General features: G+C 44.4%; 1 protein-coding gene across 4 annotated transcripts in view; it reads left to right on the forward strand.

Moving 5' to 3' along the window:
• The window catches only part of ARID1A (AT-rich interaction domain 1A), a 68,784-nt gene that overhangs the window by 23,171 nt on the left and 28,972 nt on the right, over window positions 1-16,641 (forward strand). For all 4 annotated transcript variants that reach the window (XM_040229560.1, XM_040229562.1, XM_040229563.1 and 1 more), the window contains exons 2-4: window positions 1,408-1,620; window positions 3,128-3,580; window positions 4,788-4,904. In XM_040229560.1, the coding sequence (XP_040085494.1) occupies window positions 1,408-1,620; window positions 3,128-3,580; window positions 4,788-4,904 (783 nt within the window). The remainder of the gene's footprint in view (window positions 1-1,407; window positions 1,621-3,127; window positions 3,581-4,787; window positions 4,905-16,641) is intronic.

Below are 16,641 nucleotides of genomic sequence, written 5' to 3' on the forward strand. Positions count from 1 at the left end.
ACAGCTCAACTTCCTCTAACATAAAACATTTAGATGTAGTATGCCACCAAAAAAAAAAAAGGGATATGTACAGAGAACCAATTACTTGAGTACCCCCCTCCCCTTATTTTGGAGGGCTTTTGTTTTTAAGGCTAAAGTAATATATTAATTAGAGAGTAATAGAACCAGAAGGGACCCTTGGTATAATCTTGGTCAGTGGTTCTTAAGTGTGGTAGTCTCTGGACCAGCAACATCAGCGTCACCTGAGCACTGTTATAAATGCATATCCTAGGCCCAGCCCTGAACCTCCAGAATCAGACTCAGGGAATAGGTTCCAGCAGTGTGCATTTTCACCAGCCCTCCAGGTGATTCTGAAGTATTCTAAAGTTTGAGAGCCTCTGAATTCCTTAATTTGAAGTTACTGATATTCAAGTCCATGGTATTAATATCTGCTCCCCACCCCCAATTTAAGATTCAGCTTTCAAGTTTTATGTCAGGTCCAGGCCTGCCCTGCAGCCAGGGTGTACCTAGTTAAGTGCTTGGAGACACTCCCTCCTCACCTCACCTTCAGTAGATATGGCTGGGGAGGGGAAAATGTGCCAGGGCTCTGTTCTGTGCAGCTCCAGTAAGATAAAGTTAGGTCAGAAAATGAATGAGTTGATGGATCGTGTTACACCGTAAAGAGCTGAAAGTTATGTTTGTAGCCAAATACCTGTGAGTTGAACTCTCATTATCAGTACCTCTGTATCTTGCTCTTTAAAGAGACATAAGTTCTACCCACCTTGCCACTCTCAAGGAGGTGAACTTTTCAGTTGAGTTGTACAAGGCTTTTAAGTAAACTCATGGTCACAATTCCCTCAACAACGGTAGCTTAGCTATGTTACCCATTTGGAAGAAAGCATAAATTTAAGAGCTTGTGCCACAGTACAAATGGGCTGCTGCTATGCAAGGAAATAAGATTTCACTATTTAAAGAATAAAAATACCTAGATGCTTGTATATTTAAATTCCCAACCACAGTGTTGAAGCATCAGTTTTGGTATTACTGAACAAGATCATGGGAGAGTATAGCGACACCAAGCCCTCCCAACTAAAGGGCCTGTGTTCTTGTTTTCTGTATCACAGAGTCCATGTGTTCATTGCTCCACACCTGACCTGTTCCTTGGGTCTCAAGTAGTAACCGAGTTATAAAGTAGAATATAGCTTACAAGATGCTTTCATAAATGGATGGTGTTCCTCTTTTACATATGACAGAATCTAGTTCTGAAGAAGGTTAAATGACTTGTCCAAGGGTTACTGGGTATATACCATTACTTTTTCATAGTAACTGTTTTCCTCTATGGCACACAGACTTGTATGCCTAGGTTGTGTTCATATTGGCCAGAAGCCATCAAAGCTTCAGGTTAATGAAATGCTCTTTATTTTGTAGCCATCCAGTCCAATGGATCAGATGGGCAAGATGAGACCTCAGCCATATGGCGGGACTAACCCATACTCGCAACAACAGGGACCTCCATCAGGACCGCAGCAAGGACATGGGTACCCAGGGCAGCCATATGGGTCCCAGACCCCACAGCGGTACCCGATGACCATGCAGGGCCGAGCGCAGAGTACCATGGGCGGCCTCTCGTATGCACAGCAGGTAGATGGTGACTCCAATGGCCTTAACCCTTGTTGCTGTCCAAGATCTGGTCTTGAGCTGTAGGATCAGAATGTGTCTTTGGCTTCTAAACCCCTTGAAAGGGACATAGGCCAGCTGACTCAATTTCAGTGTGCTACGTACAAGGCCGAGGTTGTGGCCACCATAGCATGTATACTTGAAGGAAAACTGCTCCCCGGCCACTGGCTATACATAGCTGTCTTCTTTGACCTGGCTGGCCTGCTTGTATCCACTGAGTGGTTATCTCTGAAGGAGGTAGAAAGAAAGAAAAAGGCAGTAGCTGAACACCAATCCACTGCTATCAAGAAAAACCACTCGTACCACCTGTCCTGGGGAGAGAAGTGCAATCGTGTCCAACTCTTTGCAACCCCATGGACTGTAGCCCACCAGGCTCCTCTGTCCATGGAATTCTCCAGGCAAGAATACAAAGTGAGTTGCCATTTCCTCTCCAGGGGCTCTTCCTGACCCAGGGATCAAACCCAGGTCTGCTGCATTGCAGGCAGATTCTTTACTGATTGAGCTACTAGGGAAGCCCAAGGAGAGAAGAGGCCTTCTGTGTTTCTCAAGGCCTTCAACATATAGCTGTCTGGTCTACAGTAAATAGGTAGAGAGACTGGGAGCAGCAGGAAAAGGGAAGATTGAACAGTAAAGGTGCTGATGGTGCTATTACAGACGTTAAGATTTTACTCATTTCCTTTTGTCTGACCATCCGCACCATCTTTTTATCGCCATTCATTTTTTGTTTGTTTTGATAGCATTTTCTATAATTTATATATGAGTGATACTCATATTGAAAATGGTGTGAGGAATAGAATATTAAACCTAACTTTACTTCTAAGACTGTGAAGCAAAGTATGCCCTTAAGTATAATTGCCTTTCCCCCTCACCCCCACTGAGAAAATGGAGGAGATTTGGGGTGAATTTTATTGGTCTTTTTTCTTTCCTAGTTGGCCAAATGTATCCCTTGTGCCTAGAATAGTGCCTGGTACAAGTAAGCAGGTAGGCTCTCAGATACTTTATGAATAAAGACAAAGTGAAAAAGAGAACTAGAGTAGTTTAGTCATTGGCATACCATCTAGCCTACTAAACCGTAGGTTTTCAGTTGACTGAGCCAGTGACTCTTCATTGTGGCTAAGATACAGATTCCTAGCGCTTATAAAAACAGTCTAGGCCATGATAAGAAAGAGTAGTCTCATTGGTGAAGACAGCTGTTCTTGAACTCTTGTAAGTTGCCCAAATTTTTATTAAACAGTGTAAATTTTCCATGGATGAATGTCATCCATCTGTAAACAAACCAACCTAGTAACCCAGCTTGGCTGACCCTCCTGGCTCAGTTTAACAGGGTTGGTAGAAAAACCCTGGGCCTTCCAAGTGTGAGGCTTGGCTTGCCTGCTTTCAGTACCCATCTTCAGGGCATAGCTTCTGACAGAATACCTCATGTTTCTTCATTCAGAAGTGTCAGTGCTAAAAGTATCCTTTCCTTTTACAGATTCCTCCTTATGGACAGCAAGGCCCCAGCGGGTATGGTCAGCAGGGCCAGACTCCATATTACAACCAGCAAAGTCCTCACCCCCAGCAACAGCAGCCACCCTACTCCCAGCAGCCACCATCCCAGACCCCCCATGCCCAACCTTCGTATCAGCAGCAGCCTCAGTCTCAGCCACCGCAGCTCCAGTCCTCTCAGCCTCCGTACTCCCAGCAGCCGTCCCAGCCTCCCCATCAGCCGTCCCCAACTCCATACCCCTCCCAGCAGTCCAGCACCCAGCAGCACCCCCAGAGCCAGCCCCCCTACTCACAGCCGCAGGCACAGTCTCCTTACCAGCAGCAGCAACCTCAGCAGCCAGCATCCTCGACGCTTTCCCAGCAGGCTGCGTACCCTCAGCCCCAGTCTCAGCAGTCACAGCAAACTGCCTACTCCCAGCAGCGCTTCCCTCCACCGCAGGTAAGATGCGCCCTCCCGCCACGTGAACCGCAGGCTTCGGGGGTTAGTGTCACAAGAACTTTGCCGCACGAATTGGTTCTCTAACTGAACTAGCTGCATAAAAACTTGTAGCTCTTTTTACTAATAGGGCAGTGGAAAGTTGCATAGACAGAGAAGAAAAAAAAGATAATGGACTAGTTTTTGTTTTTTTTTAACTGAGCATTCAGAACTTGGGCATCCAAGTGAGTTTGGTCTTTTTTAAAACAGTCACTTTGGGAGACTATACTGTACTTCCCATGCAGTTGCCATTCTGTTCTGCTACTGGTCAAAATATTTTGGACCCCTTCATTTGGAATTGCTATCAGGGCTGATATAACATTCTTTAAAATATTCTTGGTGGTGAAAGTGAAAGTTGCTCAGTCGTGTCCAACTCTTTGCTATCCCATGGACTGTAGCCTGCCAGGCTCCTCTGTCCATGGAATTCTCCAGGCAAGAAAACGGGAGTGGGTAGCCATTCCCTTCTCCAGGAGATCTTCCCAACCCAGGGATTGAACCTAGGTCTTCTGGCACATTGCAGGCAGATTCTTTACCAAGTAAGCCACCAGGGAAGCCCATTCTCAGTTGTAGCAAATACTTTTATTTTTTTTTTTTGAGAATGGATTTTGGGAAATAGCTAAAATTCATTTGTAGCCATGTCTATGAACAAGTTAGGTGATAAAGCCTGAAAATAACAATTTGGGCTTTATTTTCTGAAGAACGAAAAGAGGAGAAATGACTGGGTGATGACAAGTCCACTAGAGAGTGTGCGCTGGTGGCACTGATGGAGTCTCATCCCAGGCCAGCGCCTTTAAAGGAAGCAGTACTCACCTTAATGCAGAGGTTCTGGTATGAGTTTTTTGTTGGTGTTTTGAAATCAGTTGATCTCTTTCCTTGATAGATACAATTTGTAGTTAGCTAGATTTGAGCCTTTGTTCCCAAGGAGCAGTTTTCTGTTGGTGATGATAAATGGTCAGCGGTGCCATCAGAGAGTCTTATGTCCACTGTTGACATTCTTAAGAGCCACAATTTATATTTTTCTGCCTTTGAATAGTATTGTGTGCGAGTGGTCAGTCTCTTAAACCCAGTTTCCCCCTGTGTGATAGAGTCCCATAGCCCTTTTCGCCATGAAGCACGCTGGCCTGGTTTATCAATAACCAGGCTCTCACAGCTTTTGTTTCTCTTATTTTAGGAGTTATCTCAAGATTCATTTGGGTCTCAGGCATCCTCAGCCCCCTCAATGACCTCCAGTAAGGGAGGGCAAGAAGATATGAACCTGAGTCTTCAGTCAAGACCTTCCAGCTTGCCTGTGAGTATTTCTGCCACTCTCTGAAAGCTGATGGGGGCAGAGAGAAAAGCAAAGGAAGACCAGTTTCTGATTGGATGTTTTGGTGGTATTGAGCTAAATGAATGATGAACTATTCCTTAAATTCAAGCTCAGAATTCTGAATAGGCATTTGTGGACCAACTTTATAGAATGTCTGTTTTGGTTGCCTGCGCAGGGAAGAATATATTTGTGATCTCTGTTCAGAGAGATTGTTTAAATGGGTTTTTTTTTGTTGTTTGTTTTAAATCTTGGGCTCTTAAGGCACAGATGCAACTGAGGGACAGAGAAGATGGAAATGATAGAAGCACTGTCTGCTCTCCATCAAAGCTGAGAAAAAGCTCAGTGTTTTTTGCTTTTTTCTATATCTTACTTTTGAAAGCTAAATTTTTAGGTATTTGTCTTAACTTTTAGCTAGGAGGTAGAATCTGGAGTGTGTTCAGCATGGATTGTCACGTTTGAGCATGGAGGAGTAAAGGCAGATTTTCTAGTTGTTTTATGTGAATAGGTGCTTTTGTCTAGTAGAGTTTTTGGTGTCAGATGCTTGATGCAGTGTTTATAGAATGGATGGACAGTATCCTGAAAAGACAGTATGGTCTGCTGATGAAGAGCTTGGGCTCTAGAGCCCTGGATCTGCATTTTGACTCTGCCACTAACTGTAGCCTTGAGCAAGTCACTTAATCTGTCCATGCCTTAGCTTTTGCATCTGTAAAATGAAACTAAAAGTACCCGCTTCATAGAGAGGTTAATATTAAATCAGTATAAAGAGAGTGTTGGTGCTTGTAGGCCCTCTGTAAACATCGGCTCTAATGACCATCACCTTTAAGGAACTATACTCGATACTCAAAGGCAGGTAACACCAACTATTTAATAGTAGGCTGGTCCTGGGAGCATTTACCCTTGGTCTTAGCTCTGTCACTACATGTCAGCAAGTCCCGCAGGCTGGGCACAGGAATAAAATGGACTGTCTTGAGAAGATTGTAGGTAGCAAACCTTTCCTTACAAATCTGGCTTCAGTTAGGAAATGGAAATTCAGCCGCAGGTAAGAATAAGATTCTTTTGAAAGTTTTATTCTACTTGGATTTGAAGCTTGTCTCTTCCATTATTCTGACTTGTAAGAAAATGGTTTTCTGGATCTTTAAGGTAGGAGATGGGAACTCACTTTATCATGAAGGCCCTATGGCTTCCCCTGAAGATCTCTAAGCCATAACCTTAGTAGGACAAGGTCTGTGGAGTCCCTCAGCACCTGTAATTCAGGCGTCCCAGGCCAGGATGAGTCGCCATTGTCAGCTAGGCCTTCTGAGACTGTTGACTATTTCAGCTGAGGGGTTGGGGGAGGAAGTGTCTGAATAAGGGAATCACTCTTGTTCCCTTCTCATTAACGTCTGTTACAATCCTGTTCTGCATCCTGAGCTTCACTGGAATATGCTTTTTAACCTGATTCAGTCAGAACTGCACAACCACTCGCTCATCACCTATCATCTGTGGCTAAATCCGGGTGAGGTACTACTGTAGCAAGAACCCAGATCGGTAGATTTCTGCCCATGCTGTAAGCTGTGCCTCATCAGAAAGTTTCTGCTTGTTTCTGGTGACATTTTGGTTGAACTGCATTTGGTAGTTTTTAGTCCTGAGAAACCTAGCATACAAACACGTTGTATGTTAAGTCTTGAGAGCCTTATGCAGTTTGAATCTAAGAACTTGATTTGACCTACTGAAGTGAAGACGCCAGTAGCCCGTATCCTCTTGGACCCAGGAGAGAGCTGTTCCTGGGTAGCCCATCACAAGGAGCATTCCCAGGTTCAGGCTTCTTGCCCTGGGTTCATCCAAGCAGGTCATTTGTTCTGTAGCAGTAGAATCTCCATGTGGGAGGTGAACTGGCTAGGTTATTGGCATCTTGTTTGTTGAATTGCTTTTTATCCCTCTGCTACTTAGACAAAGAAACAAAAAGTGGTTTATTCTTTGAAATTTATTCTGGTTTGATGCCAGATTTGCCTAGCCAGGCTGGGGAAATAGTCACATCTGAAGAAAGGAGAAGGCAGGATTCCCTGCAAGGAGCCCGCTCCTTTCTTAAGCAGCTGTGTTAAGGGAGCCCTAGGTTCTCCAGTGTATCCCTCCACTCAGCACGTGTTTGTGTTTGGCTCCAGAGCAGATGCTCTGCTGACTGGAAGGCAGCCCCTTCAGTTTTTCACATCCCACTTTCCACTCAGGCACCCTTCCAGCTTAGCCTTAAAGGCATTATGATTGTGACCCTTGATTTAAAGACTCAGTATGGTTTCTGATCCTGATTATTACAAAAATTAGATTTTGAGGGGGTTTTGCTCAGCTATTAACGCCAAACCATTTAGTTACTGTTATCCTGATTATGTTATTTCTCTATTTAAAACCTCTCAATTATTTTTGATTAATTTAAGAATATAATCCAAAATCCTTAATATTACCAAGGCTATCCCTGCCTCCTCACCTCTTTCTGATTTAGTAAGTCTGGAGTGAGACCTCAGAATTTGCATTTCTAGCACATTCTTGCTGCTGCTAGACCACGAATGGCACTCTGAGAACCTTTGTATGTGTGCTTAGTCACTCAGTGGTGTCTGACACTTTGTGACCCCCATGGACTGTAGCCCATCAGGCTCCTCTGTCTGTGGGGGTTCTCCAAGCAAGAATACTGGAGTGGGTTTCCTTGCTCTCCCCCAAGGGATCTTCCCAACCCAAGGATCGAACCCAGGTCTCCCGCATTACAGGCGGATTCTTTACTGTCTGAGCCACCAGGGAAGCCCCTGAGAACCTCTGCTTCATCCTTTTTTTTTTTTTGCTTTCTGCCTTCTCTCAGTTTCTGTAGGGCCCCATGCGTTTTCTGCTTCCAGCTCTTGCGCACAGTCTTCCCTTTGCCTAAGGTGCTTTTCCTTCTGACTTTTTCTGTTTATATTTCAGACTATATCTTCAGAATCATTTCCTCAAAAAACCCTTTAAGCTTCAAAATTCAGCTTAAATAATTTCCATGTTACCTTCACTGACTAAAGGCAGTTTTTATTTTTACTTTTTTAAAAGCCTGCAATATTTAAGATATATGAAAAGCTATAAAGAATAATTAGGTGCCTGAGCCAAACCTTGCTGCCACAGGTAAAAGCACCTTATATAATCCATTGGGATCACTTCCCCATCCTTGTGCTCAGAGAAGCGTTATGCTGGATCTGAGGGGTTTTTGCTCCATGTTGCTAGAGCATTTTGCTAATACCTCTGGGTTGTTGGGTCTTTCCCACTAGATAGAAAGCTCCTGGAGGGCAGACATTGTCTTACTGACCTCTGTACCCCAAACCGTGTCTCATTATACCCAGGACCAGTAGTTCTCTACCTTCCTTGCATGTTAGAATTACCTGGGGGAGCAAATGATTTTTAAAACCAATGGCCAGGGTTCCCAGAATTCTGATTTGTTTGGTATGGGGCAAGGCTTGGGCTTTGGCCTGCTAGAAGCTACGCTGGGTGATTCTGGTTTACAGCCCTGGTAGAGATCCTCTCTAGTCCAAACTACGTCAAGTTCCTTTACTACAGTAGACCGTCTTAGCACCCATGCTTCTTGTCAGTGCTCATCTCAAGGATAATTTCTGTTACTTATTTCAAGCTCACGGAGGGTCAGACTTGCTCTGTCTTGCTCATTGCTATCATAGTGCTCGTCATATAATAGGTTCCAACTCATCGAATAGGTACCCCTGAGCAGATTCATTGCTCATCCAAAAAGTGTATGGCTGACAGGGAACAACTTGACCATATTACCAAATTGTTGTTTTCCCTGCTAGTGCAAGATACAGACTGTTATGGGACCGCCCAAACTTCATTTTAGAGGATGAATTAATTTATTTGTGCTTCCTGACAGTGGTCTAGGAAGAAGTGGGGTTAGGATTTGTCGTTATCTTGTAAAATAGTCTCACTTCACCTTATGTTAAGAAGGTTCTTGGGACCTCCCTGCTGTAGCCCGGGGGTCTAGAATCCACACTTCCATTGCAGGGGCCACAGGTTCAGTCGCTGGTCAGGGACACTAAGATCCCACATGCCACACAGTGCGGCTCCCCCACCCCCACCCCACCCCAAACAAAAGTTCTTGTAAGGGGTAGGTGAGCAAATCTCATGGTGTTACATTAAGTCTTTAGTTTTCTTTATTTGGGGGTGAAATCTGTAAGGGACTTATCTGAAAATTGGTTTCTGACTTTTGATTATAGTCATTTCTGAGAATGACTTGGAATAGTCGCATCTTGAAAAGCTTCTATTTAAGTGACTCATTCAAGTGTATGTGGTTTCCTTAAGAGTAATGATGGCTTCTCGGGTTTTTCTTACTGAGGCACATTTGTAAGTTTACATGTTAGTCTTGCAGGTGTACCTGGAATAGAGTTTCCATTCAGTGGTGCAAAATGGATATAGGATTAAAAGCTTTGATCTGGGGACGTTGGCTATATCACTGCTTCTCAAACTTAAGCATGCATTAGGAATCATCTGGAGATTAATTAAAACACAGATTACTGACATCCACCCAGAGAGATTCTGATTCAGTAGTTGTGGGGTAGAACCCAAGAATTTGCATTTCCAGCAAGCTCTCAGGTGGTGCTGTAGTTTTTAAGATCATACTTGAATGAATAGCAGTGAGATTTGGTAGTCCTTTGAAAAGGGAAGAAAAAACTACTGGACTGGGAAGCCACAATGGCAACTTGAGTAATAGTGGTGACTTACGCTGCAGTTTGACTCTTGATGATCTGGAGGGAAGACTGGGTTGAAAATGGGTGAAGGAAGAGAGACCTGGGAGAGATAAACCCAGTTTATTCCTGGGTTAAGGCACCTCTTGCGTTGTCAGCTCCACCCTGGGAACTCTTCGCTCTCTGGCACTCATCACTGGATCCCTTGTCCTTCCTCATTGCCTTTCTGTCGGGCTCCCATTATCTCTCACCCGGTGTTTGTTTGCTACAGAGTCCTGAGCTGTTTCTTTTCGTTCCAAGTCCATCCTCAACATAATCACCAGGGTGATCATCTTTAAAAAATCAAACTTCACAAGTTATACTACCTCTGACTACTTGAGTCCTCTAAGTCTAAGCCCAAGTGTGACATACAGATTCCTTTGTGATCTGGAGGATTGAGGATATTTCAGAAAGAAAAGTAGGTAAACTGCCTGTCTCTGGAGTAAATTCTGGCACCCCATTTGCTCTGGTTGTTGTATAGAAGGCCTAGACACATCAGGGAAGGGTTGAACTCCGATGACTTCTGAGGTAACCTGAACTCTTAGGTGGGTGATTCTGACTGTGATATGGTTGTAACCCTCAGGGATCCTCCTCCGTTTCATTGGTAAAATAGATAGAAGAATGTGTGCCTAAATGTTACAGTGAGTGCTATCAGGGTTTGGGGAAGTCAGTGATCCATTTATGTCTAAAGAGTAGAGTGGGAGGGAGACTTAAGAAGGAGGGAACATATGTACACCTGTGGTTAATTCATGTTGATGTATGAAAGAAACCAATATTGTAAAGTAATCATCAATCAATTTAAAATAAGCATAAAAAAATAAAGTCGTAGAGGGGAGACGTCATGCTGCTGCTGCTGCTGCTAAGTCGCTTCAGTCGTGTCCGACTCTGTGTGACCCCATAGATGGCAGCCCACCAGGCTCCCCCATCCCTGGGATTCTCCAGGGAAGAACACTGGAGGGGGTTGCCATTTCCTTCTCCAATGCATGAAAGTGAAAAGTGAAAGTGAAGTCGCTCAGTCGTGTCCGACTCTTAACGACCCCATGGACTGCAGCCTACCAGGCTCCTCCGTCCATGGGACTTTCCAGGCAAGAGTGCTGGAGTGGGGTGCCATTGCCTTCTCCAGAGACATCATGGCAGAAGTTTAATTAGAATGAACTAGCTACAGATGTCTTGGGTGGGGTGGAAAGGAAAAGTGCTGGGCTGAGGCTCTGTGGGGGTGGAGTGCAGTGTGGATGACTTCTGGGGGTCTGGTCAGGATCAAGCTTCCTGAGGTGGGCAGGAACAGGAAGGAAAGCTAGATCACAGGGGCTGGAGCCCTGGTACGATAAGTAAGCCACTTGGATCTGATCTCATAGGCCTGCAGATACTTAATTAGGGCAATAACATGATGAAGTTAATGTTTTAACAAAAATGATCCACTGGTGTGTAGTATGGTTTGGAAAGGGGGTAGTCTGCAAGCAAGGGGATGAGTTAAACTATTGGAATAATTCTAGCGTTCAGTGGAGTTCTGCTCCTCAGGCTCATTTACATAGCTACCTAGTCTTAATTGTGAGGTGCTCAGGAAAGAATCTATAGAACTGGGAATAAGTGGATTCTACTGGCTGGAAAATGTAACAATCTTGATATCCCAGGTTTGGGGAGGGTGGGGCTCTCATTGACAGAAATAGAAGGTTAATAGGGAAACTCACCTTTGAGGAGAAGTTAAGTTCCATACAGTGAGATGTCTAAAAACGCATGCTTCATTACTAGTTGGAATTTAGAAGGCTGAAACTCGGGTAAGAGCTGAGTCTGGATAGAGTTTGAGAGCTGTCTGCATAGTGGTTAATAGTTAAACCTCCCGGGTCATGCAGCATGGAGTGAGGAGTCAGATGGCGCGCTGGACTGTGCTTGGGGTCACTGAGTAGAAGTGCCCAGCACATAACTGGAAAGGTTGGAGGGGGCCCAGGGTTGTGTCATATTTCTGGAAGCCAAGGAAAGGGACAAAGGTGGTCTGCATCTAATGTATTTTCAAGGAATGTAAAGTTGAATTTGTCATGAAGCGGTTTATTGGGATGCTTCTAAAGGTAGGGAGAGGCCCTGATTTCTGAGGCTGGAGGGAAGGAAATGAGTAAGGGAAGGGTGTAAAGGTGAAGAGGACTCTTGAAAGGCATGTTAGGAGGAGTCGGCTGAATTGGCCCGAATTCCTCAGCTTCAAGATCCTTATGTGTATAAAGCAGATAGGGTACAAAGTGAAGTTGCTGCTGCAATGTGCAGTTCAGTCACTCAGTCATGACTCACTCTTTGAGACTCCATAGACTGTAGCACGCCAGGCTTCCCTGTCCATCACCAACTCCCGGAGCTTGCTCAAACTCATCTCCATTGGGTCGGTGATGCCATCCAACTGTCTCATCCTCTGTCATCCCCTTCTCCTCTTGCCTTCAGTATTTCCCAGTATCAGGGTCTTTTCCAGTGAGTCATTTCTTCGTATCAGGTGGCCAAAGGATTGGAGCTTTAGCTACAGCATCTGTCCTTCCAATGAATTTTCAGGACTGATTTCCTTTAGGATTGACTGGTTTGATCTCCTCGCAGTCCAGGGGACTCTCGAGTCTTCTCCAACACCACATCAAGAGCCTCTTGATGAAAGTGAAAGAGGAGAGTGAAATTACTGGCTTAAAACTCAACATTCAGAAAACTAAGATCATGCCATCCGGTCCCATCGCTTCATGGCAAATAGATGGGGAAACAATGGAAACAGTGGGAGACTTTATTTTCTTGGGCTCCAAAACCACTGCAGATGGTGACAACAGCCATGAAATTAAAAGACACTTGCTCCTTGGAAGAAAAGCTATGACAAACTTAGCATAATAAAAAGCAGAGATATTACTTTACTGACAAAGGTGCATATAGTCAAAGCTATGGTTTTTCCAGTAGTCATGTATGGATGTGAGAATTGGACCATAAAGAAAGCTGAGTGCTGAAGAATTGATCCTTTTGAGCTGTGGTGTTGGAGAAGATTCTTGAGAGTCCCTTGGACAGCCAGAGTGTTAGGAAGATATAAACAGGCACATCCTCCAGGAGTTAACAAGAGAAGGGAATCAAGGGCACTGGGTTAGCTTAAAAGGGACACTATATCCTTGACTGAAAAAGCCTTAGAGGCTGCTATTGAAGATCTAGACCATACTTGCTTGCTCTGGTTGGACAGGAGTGAAAGTTGTTGATGCCAGGAGTGAAGTAAATAAAAATAGGATTTTTAATATCTGTTAAATTATCGAAAGGTATTCTTTTATAGCTTGAGTTTCCAAGCCCTCCTTTACATTTCTACTTAACAACAGGGTACCTATTCACACTCAAGCTTTACTACTGTGATGTTCTCAAATCTTGAGAGCTTGGGTTATAGTGATCTGGAATGAGAAAATGGAAGAGAACTCTTACAGAATCTGAATTTGAAAGGGCAGGTATGAGGCCAGGAAAAGATCTTCAGCCATAGTGAATCCTCCTGGAAGGGCAGGAATTGAAATGTACTAAGTTTAATAATCACTTCTATTTTACATAGGAAACTAAGGGTTGGATTTAGAATTTAAATTCAGTTTTCTCTGATATTTCAGATGAAATATTTCCTTTAGCATCCCGCCCAGCAGAGGAAAGGCATGGACAGTCTGATTCTCTTTTAATATTTAGCCAAGTCTCAACCCTTTGTCATTTATCATTTGCTAGATTTGTCCTAAAAGGAGAAGTGTAAATGGACATCCATTTCCCTTTCTTCCCCCAGACCTCCCTGTGATGGAAGCATAGATGAGTTGTGAACTGAAGGGGCAGGGAGGACGTGGAAGAGAGAAGGTGGTTAAATCTATAGGTCAGGCCTGCTGAAGGAGCTCACCAAGCAGGGCATCAACTCCAACAATGAAAAGTTGACGAGAATGGTTCTTTGGTTCCCTTGTGTTGTATGGGAGCAAGCCCTGTTCTGTGCCTTTTTTCTTAAACAGAGTTCTGATTAATGGTGAAACTTGAATCAGTCAGATCCTTGTTGCTGAGGAAAATGCAGTCCATTATCAAGCAGCACGGACATTACTGGGGGCTTGTGAGAAATGCAGATTCTTGGGCCCTACACCAGCTTTATTGAATCCAACACTATTAACAAGGTCTTAAGGTGATTCATGTGTCTTATGGTTCCGGAGCAAGGAAGAGTTAGACCCTGGAAGCTGAGTAAAATTTGCAAGTGAAATATCTTGCCAGAAACTGTGTGTGTGTGTGTGTGCGCACGTGTGTGCACGTGCGTGTGTGTGTGTGCGCATGCACACCCACATGCAAGCGTGCAGTAAACTAGTTGTTCTGTGTGTGCTCTGGAAGCCCTGGCTCCCTGTACCTACAGCCCAGAACCTATTGTGGGGCCATTCACCACTCCCAGCATGCCTCTGCAGCCTCATCTCTGGCCACTCAGGGGTGCCTTTAAGCTCCTCACAACTCCTGGTCCTCACGAAGCCATTGTCCTTTGGCTTAAGGTGTGTGTGTCATCTCTATTACTCCTCCCCTATCACCTGTGGTTTTTTTTTTTTTTTTTTTTTTAATGTCCAACAAAGTTCTACTTTGGCTTCAAAACCTAGCTGTGAAATACCTTCTCTAGGACTTCTTCCCATTTTCTTCATGTTGGTGTAGTATTATGCTGGTACTTCTGCTTGAGCATTCAGACCTGTGTCTAATACCTGTGTTAGGCAAATCTTAGTAAACCTTTGTTGACTAGCCTGTAGGTTCTTACTACCTGCCTGAGCTTGGGGACCTGCTTTTCATTGTCTAGGTTTATTGGTGAGGGGTAGGAGAGGTGACAGAAATTCTCTAAAAGCTTAATAAACTGGAATGTTTGAAGGATTTAAGTTTTACACTATGTTCCCTTTTGTTACATTTTGTGGTAAAAGACAGGACCAACAGTTTTTGCCTAGGTTTTTGATGGTTTATTTTTTTAAGGGATAACAGAAATGTCACTAGCAATTTTGGTACCCAGAGAAGCTGAGCCATTCTGAGGTCGGTGACCTGTTTTCTTTATATCTGGCTGTGTATCTGTGCTCTGTCCCCTTGAATTGTAACCCAGGTGCTCTTACAAAGTCTCAGAAAGGAAACCCCCACCCCCTCTGTCACATCTGCCCAGAGTGCTCAGAGCAGCATGCACCCTGTGCAGGTAGCCATCCCTTCTCTAGAGTGCCTGTGCTCGGCAGGACCAGCCAATCTGCTTCTCCATCTTAGTCACGCTGCTTCGGCCCCGGTGCTGCCTGGTGCCTGCTGGAGCCGGCGCTGCTTGCAGCAGATTACTGTATGCTTGTTCCTGGGCCCGTTTCCTGTTTCTATTCTAGTTGCTGGTGGCTCAGCTCTGCTTCCTGCCTGTGTGTCTCACACAGATTCCTCTTGCTGGAACCTTTTGTTTTCTTCAGAAAACTTCATTCTGAAAACTAACCGAGCCTTACCTCTAGTGTGATGGCTCCTGGGCTTAGTTAGCATTACTGAGGACTCATGGGAAATACCCCATTCCACCAAGCATGCCACTTGAATTTGACCTTGTTCTTTCCGTTTGTCCGCACTCCTGCTACAGGAAGCTGGTGGTTTGTTACTTCAACCAGAAATTGGTATAAGAAGATAAACTAGGATCTTGTATGGGCCAGATGTGTCTTTGGTCATTAGCTGTGCAGGGCTGTGGCCTGTTTCTTTACCCCCTGGATTATGTAAACATATTTCCTGCTTCTGAGGAAGACAGTTGGTGCCCTCTCTAGCCCAAGCCCAGAGAATACTTATTTGGGGTTGGGCAGGTAATGCTATCCTCAGCAGAGTAAAAGCTTGCAGAGAATATAGGGATGGAAAGGAAAGCATGTGCTGACTCAGCCTTCCATCCTCTGTGAGCTGTTCAACTCCCCCCAGAGCTTAGAGTGGGAGGGAGAAAGTATAGGAAGATGATAAAAAGGGAAGAAGTGAAGGAAGTTGTCCTGGACAAATGTATTTTAAAGTTATAGGCTTCCCCATCTTTCCCATTTTTCCTCAGAAGACTCTGACTTAGGGAATATGCTTTGTGAATAATTTCTTTTGTCTTCACAACTACTACTCTTGTCGTCTGACCAAATTATGTCAGAAAGAGTGGTTTCTACACTGAACCTAGACCATACTAAACCCTAGGTAGTTTAATAGAGATGGATTTAATATAGTAAATAGGGCTTAAAGATTGGTCGAAGCATTGAGGGAGCATGCCTCTAGGCTTGTCCTCCAGGAATCGGGATCTAGACCTAGATTTGACCTACCAAGGGAACTTCCGCTTGTGAGCCTCTATCAGCTTGAGTGCTCTCGATCTGCTCTCCAGGGATTGGTAAGCTGGAATCAAGCAGCAGCAGCCGCAGCCACCAGAACTAGCACCAGTTAACTGGAAGACGAAACCAAATGCTCCTGTAGAAACAAGTGAAGGAGACAGAAGTATGGTCGCTGCCATACTTTGATCTAATCTGTCTAATTAGCGGAACCTGAATTATAGCCAAAAGCATCTGCAGGGGGATTCTGGGAAATGTAGTTTTTAGCTTTTTGACCCCTGCAATTAGGAAAAGAGTAGAGTGGAGGCAGCATGAGCTACTCCACAGAATATTCACCACACTAACACAAACACCATCGTCCTCCTTCACCCCACACATGACATAGACGAGAACCTAAGGCCCAGAAAGGGTAAAGGACTTGCCCAAGGTCATTCAGTAACTGAGAACATGGGGTTCCCTGACTTCTAGCCCATTGCTTTTACTATTAGGACCAACTCCTGTAAAGGATCTGCAAAAAGCTCCTTTAAGAGAAGGAAGAATGCCATATTAAAAAGACAGACTTTGTCTTCCATATTTTCTTCTCTTTGGAGAAAGGGAAGGAGGTGGGATGGAGAGGTGTGAGATTGAGACTTCTAGGCAAAGGTAATGATAATATAGCTTCTGGGTTTGGGCCTGCTCCCCAGGAAGATGTAGGAAGCATTTATTCTGGAAGGAAGAAACCTCAAAAGCTCGAATTTCTTGAATTTC

Source organism: Oryx dammah, unplaced genomic scaffold (genome assembly GCF_014754425.2).
Source record: "Oryx dammah isolate SB20612 unplaced genomic scaffold, SCBI_Odam_1.1 HiC_scaffold_27, whole genome shotgun sequence".
In the NCBI taxonomy this organism is placed as follows: Eukaryota; Metazoa; Chordata; class Mammalia; order Artiodactyla; family Bovidae; genus Oryx; species Oryx dammah.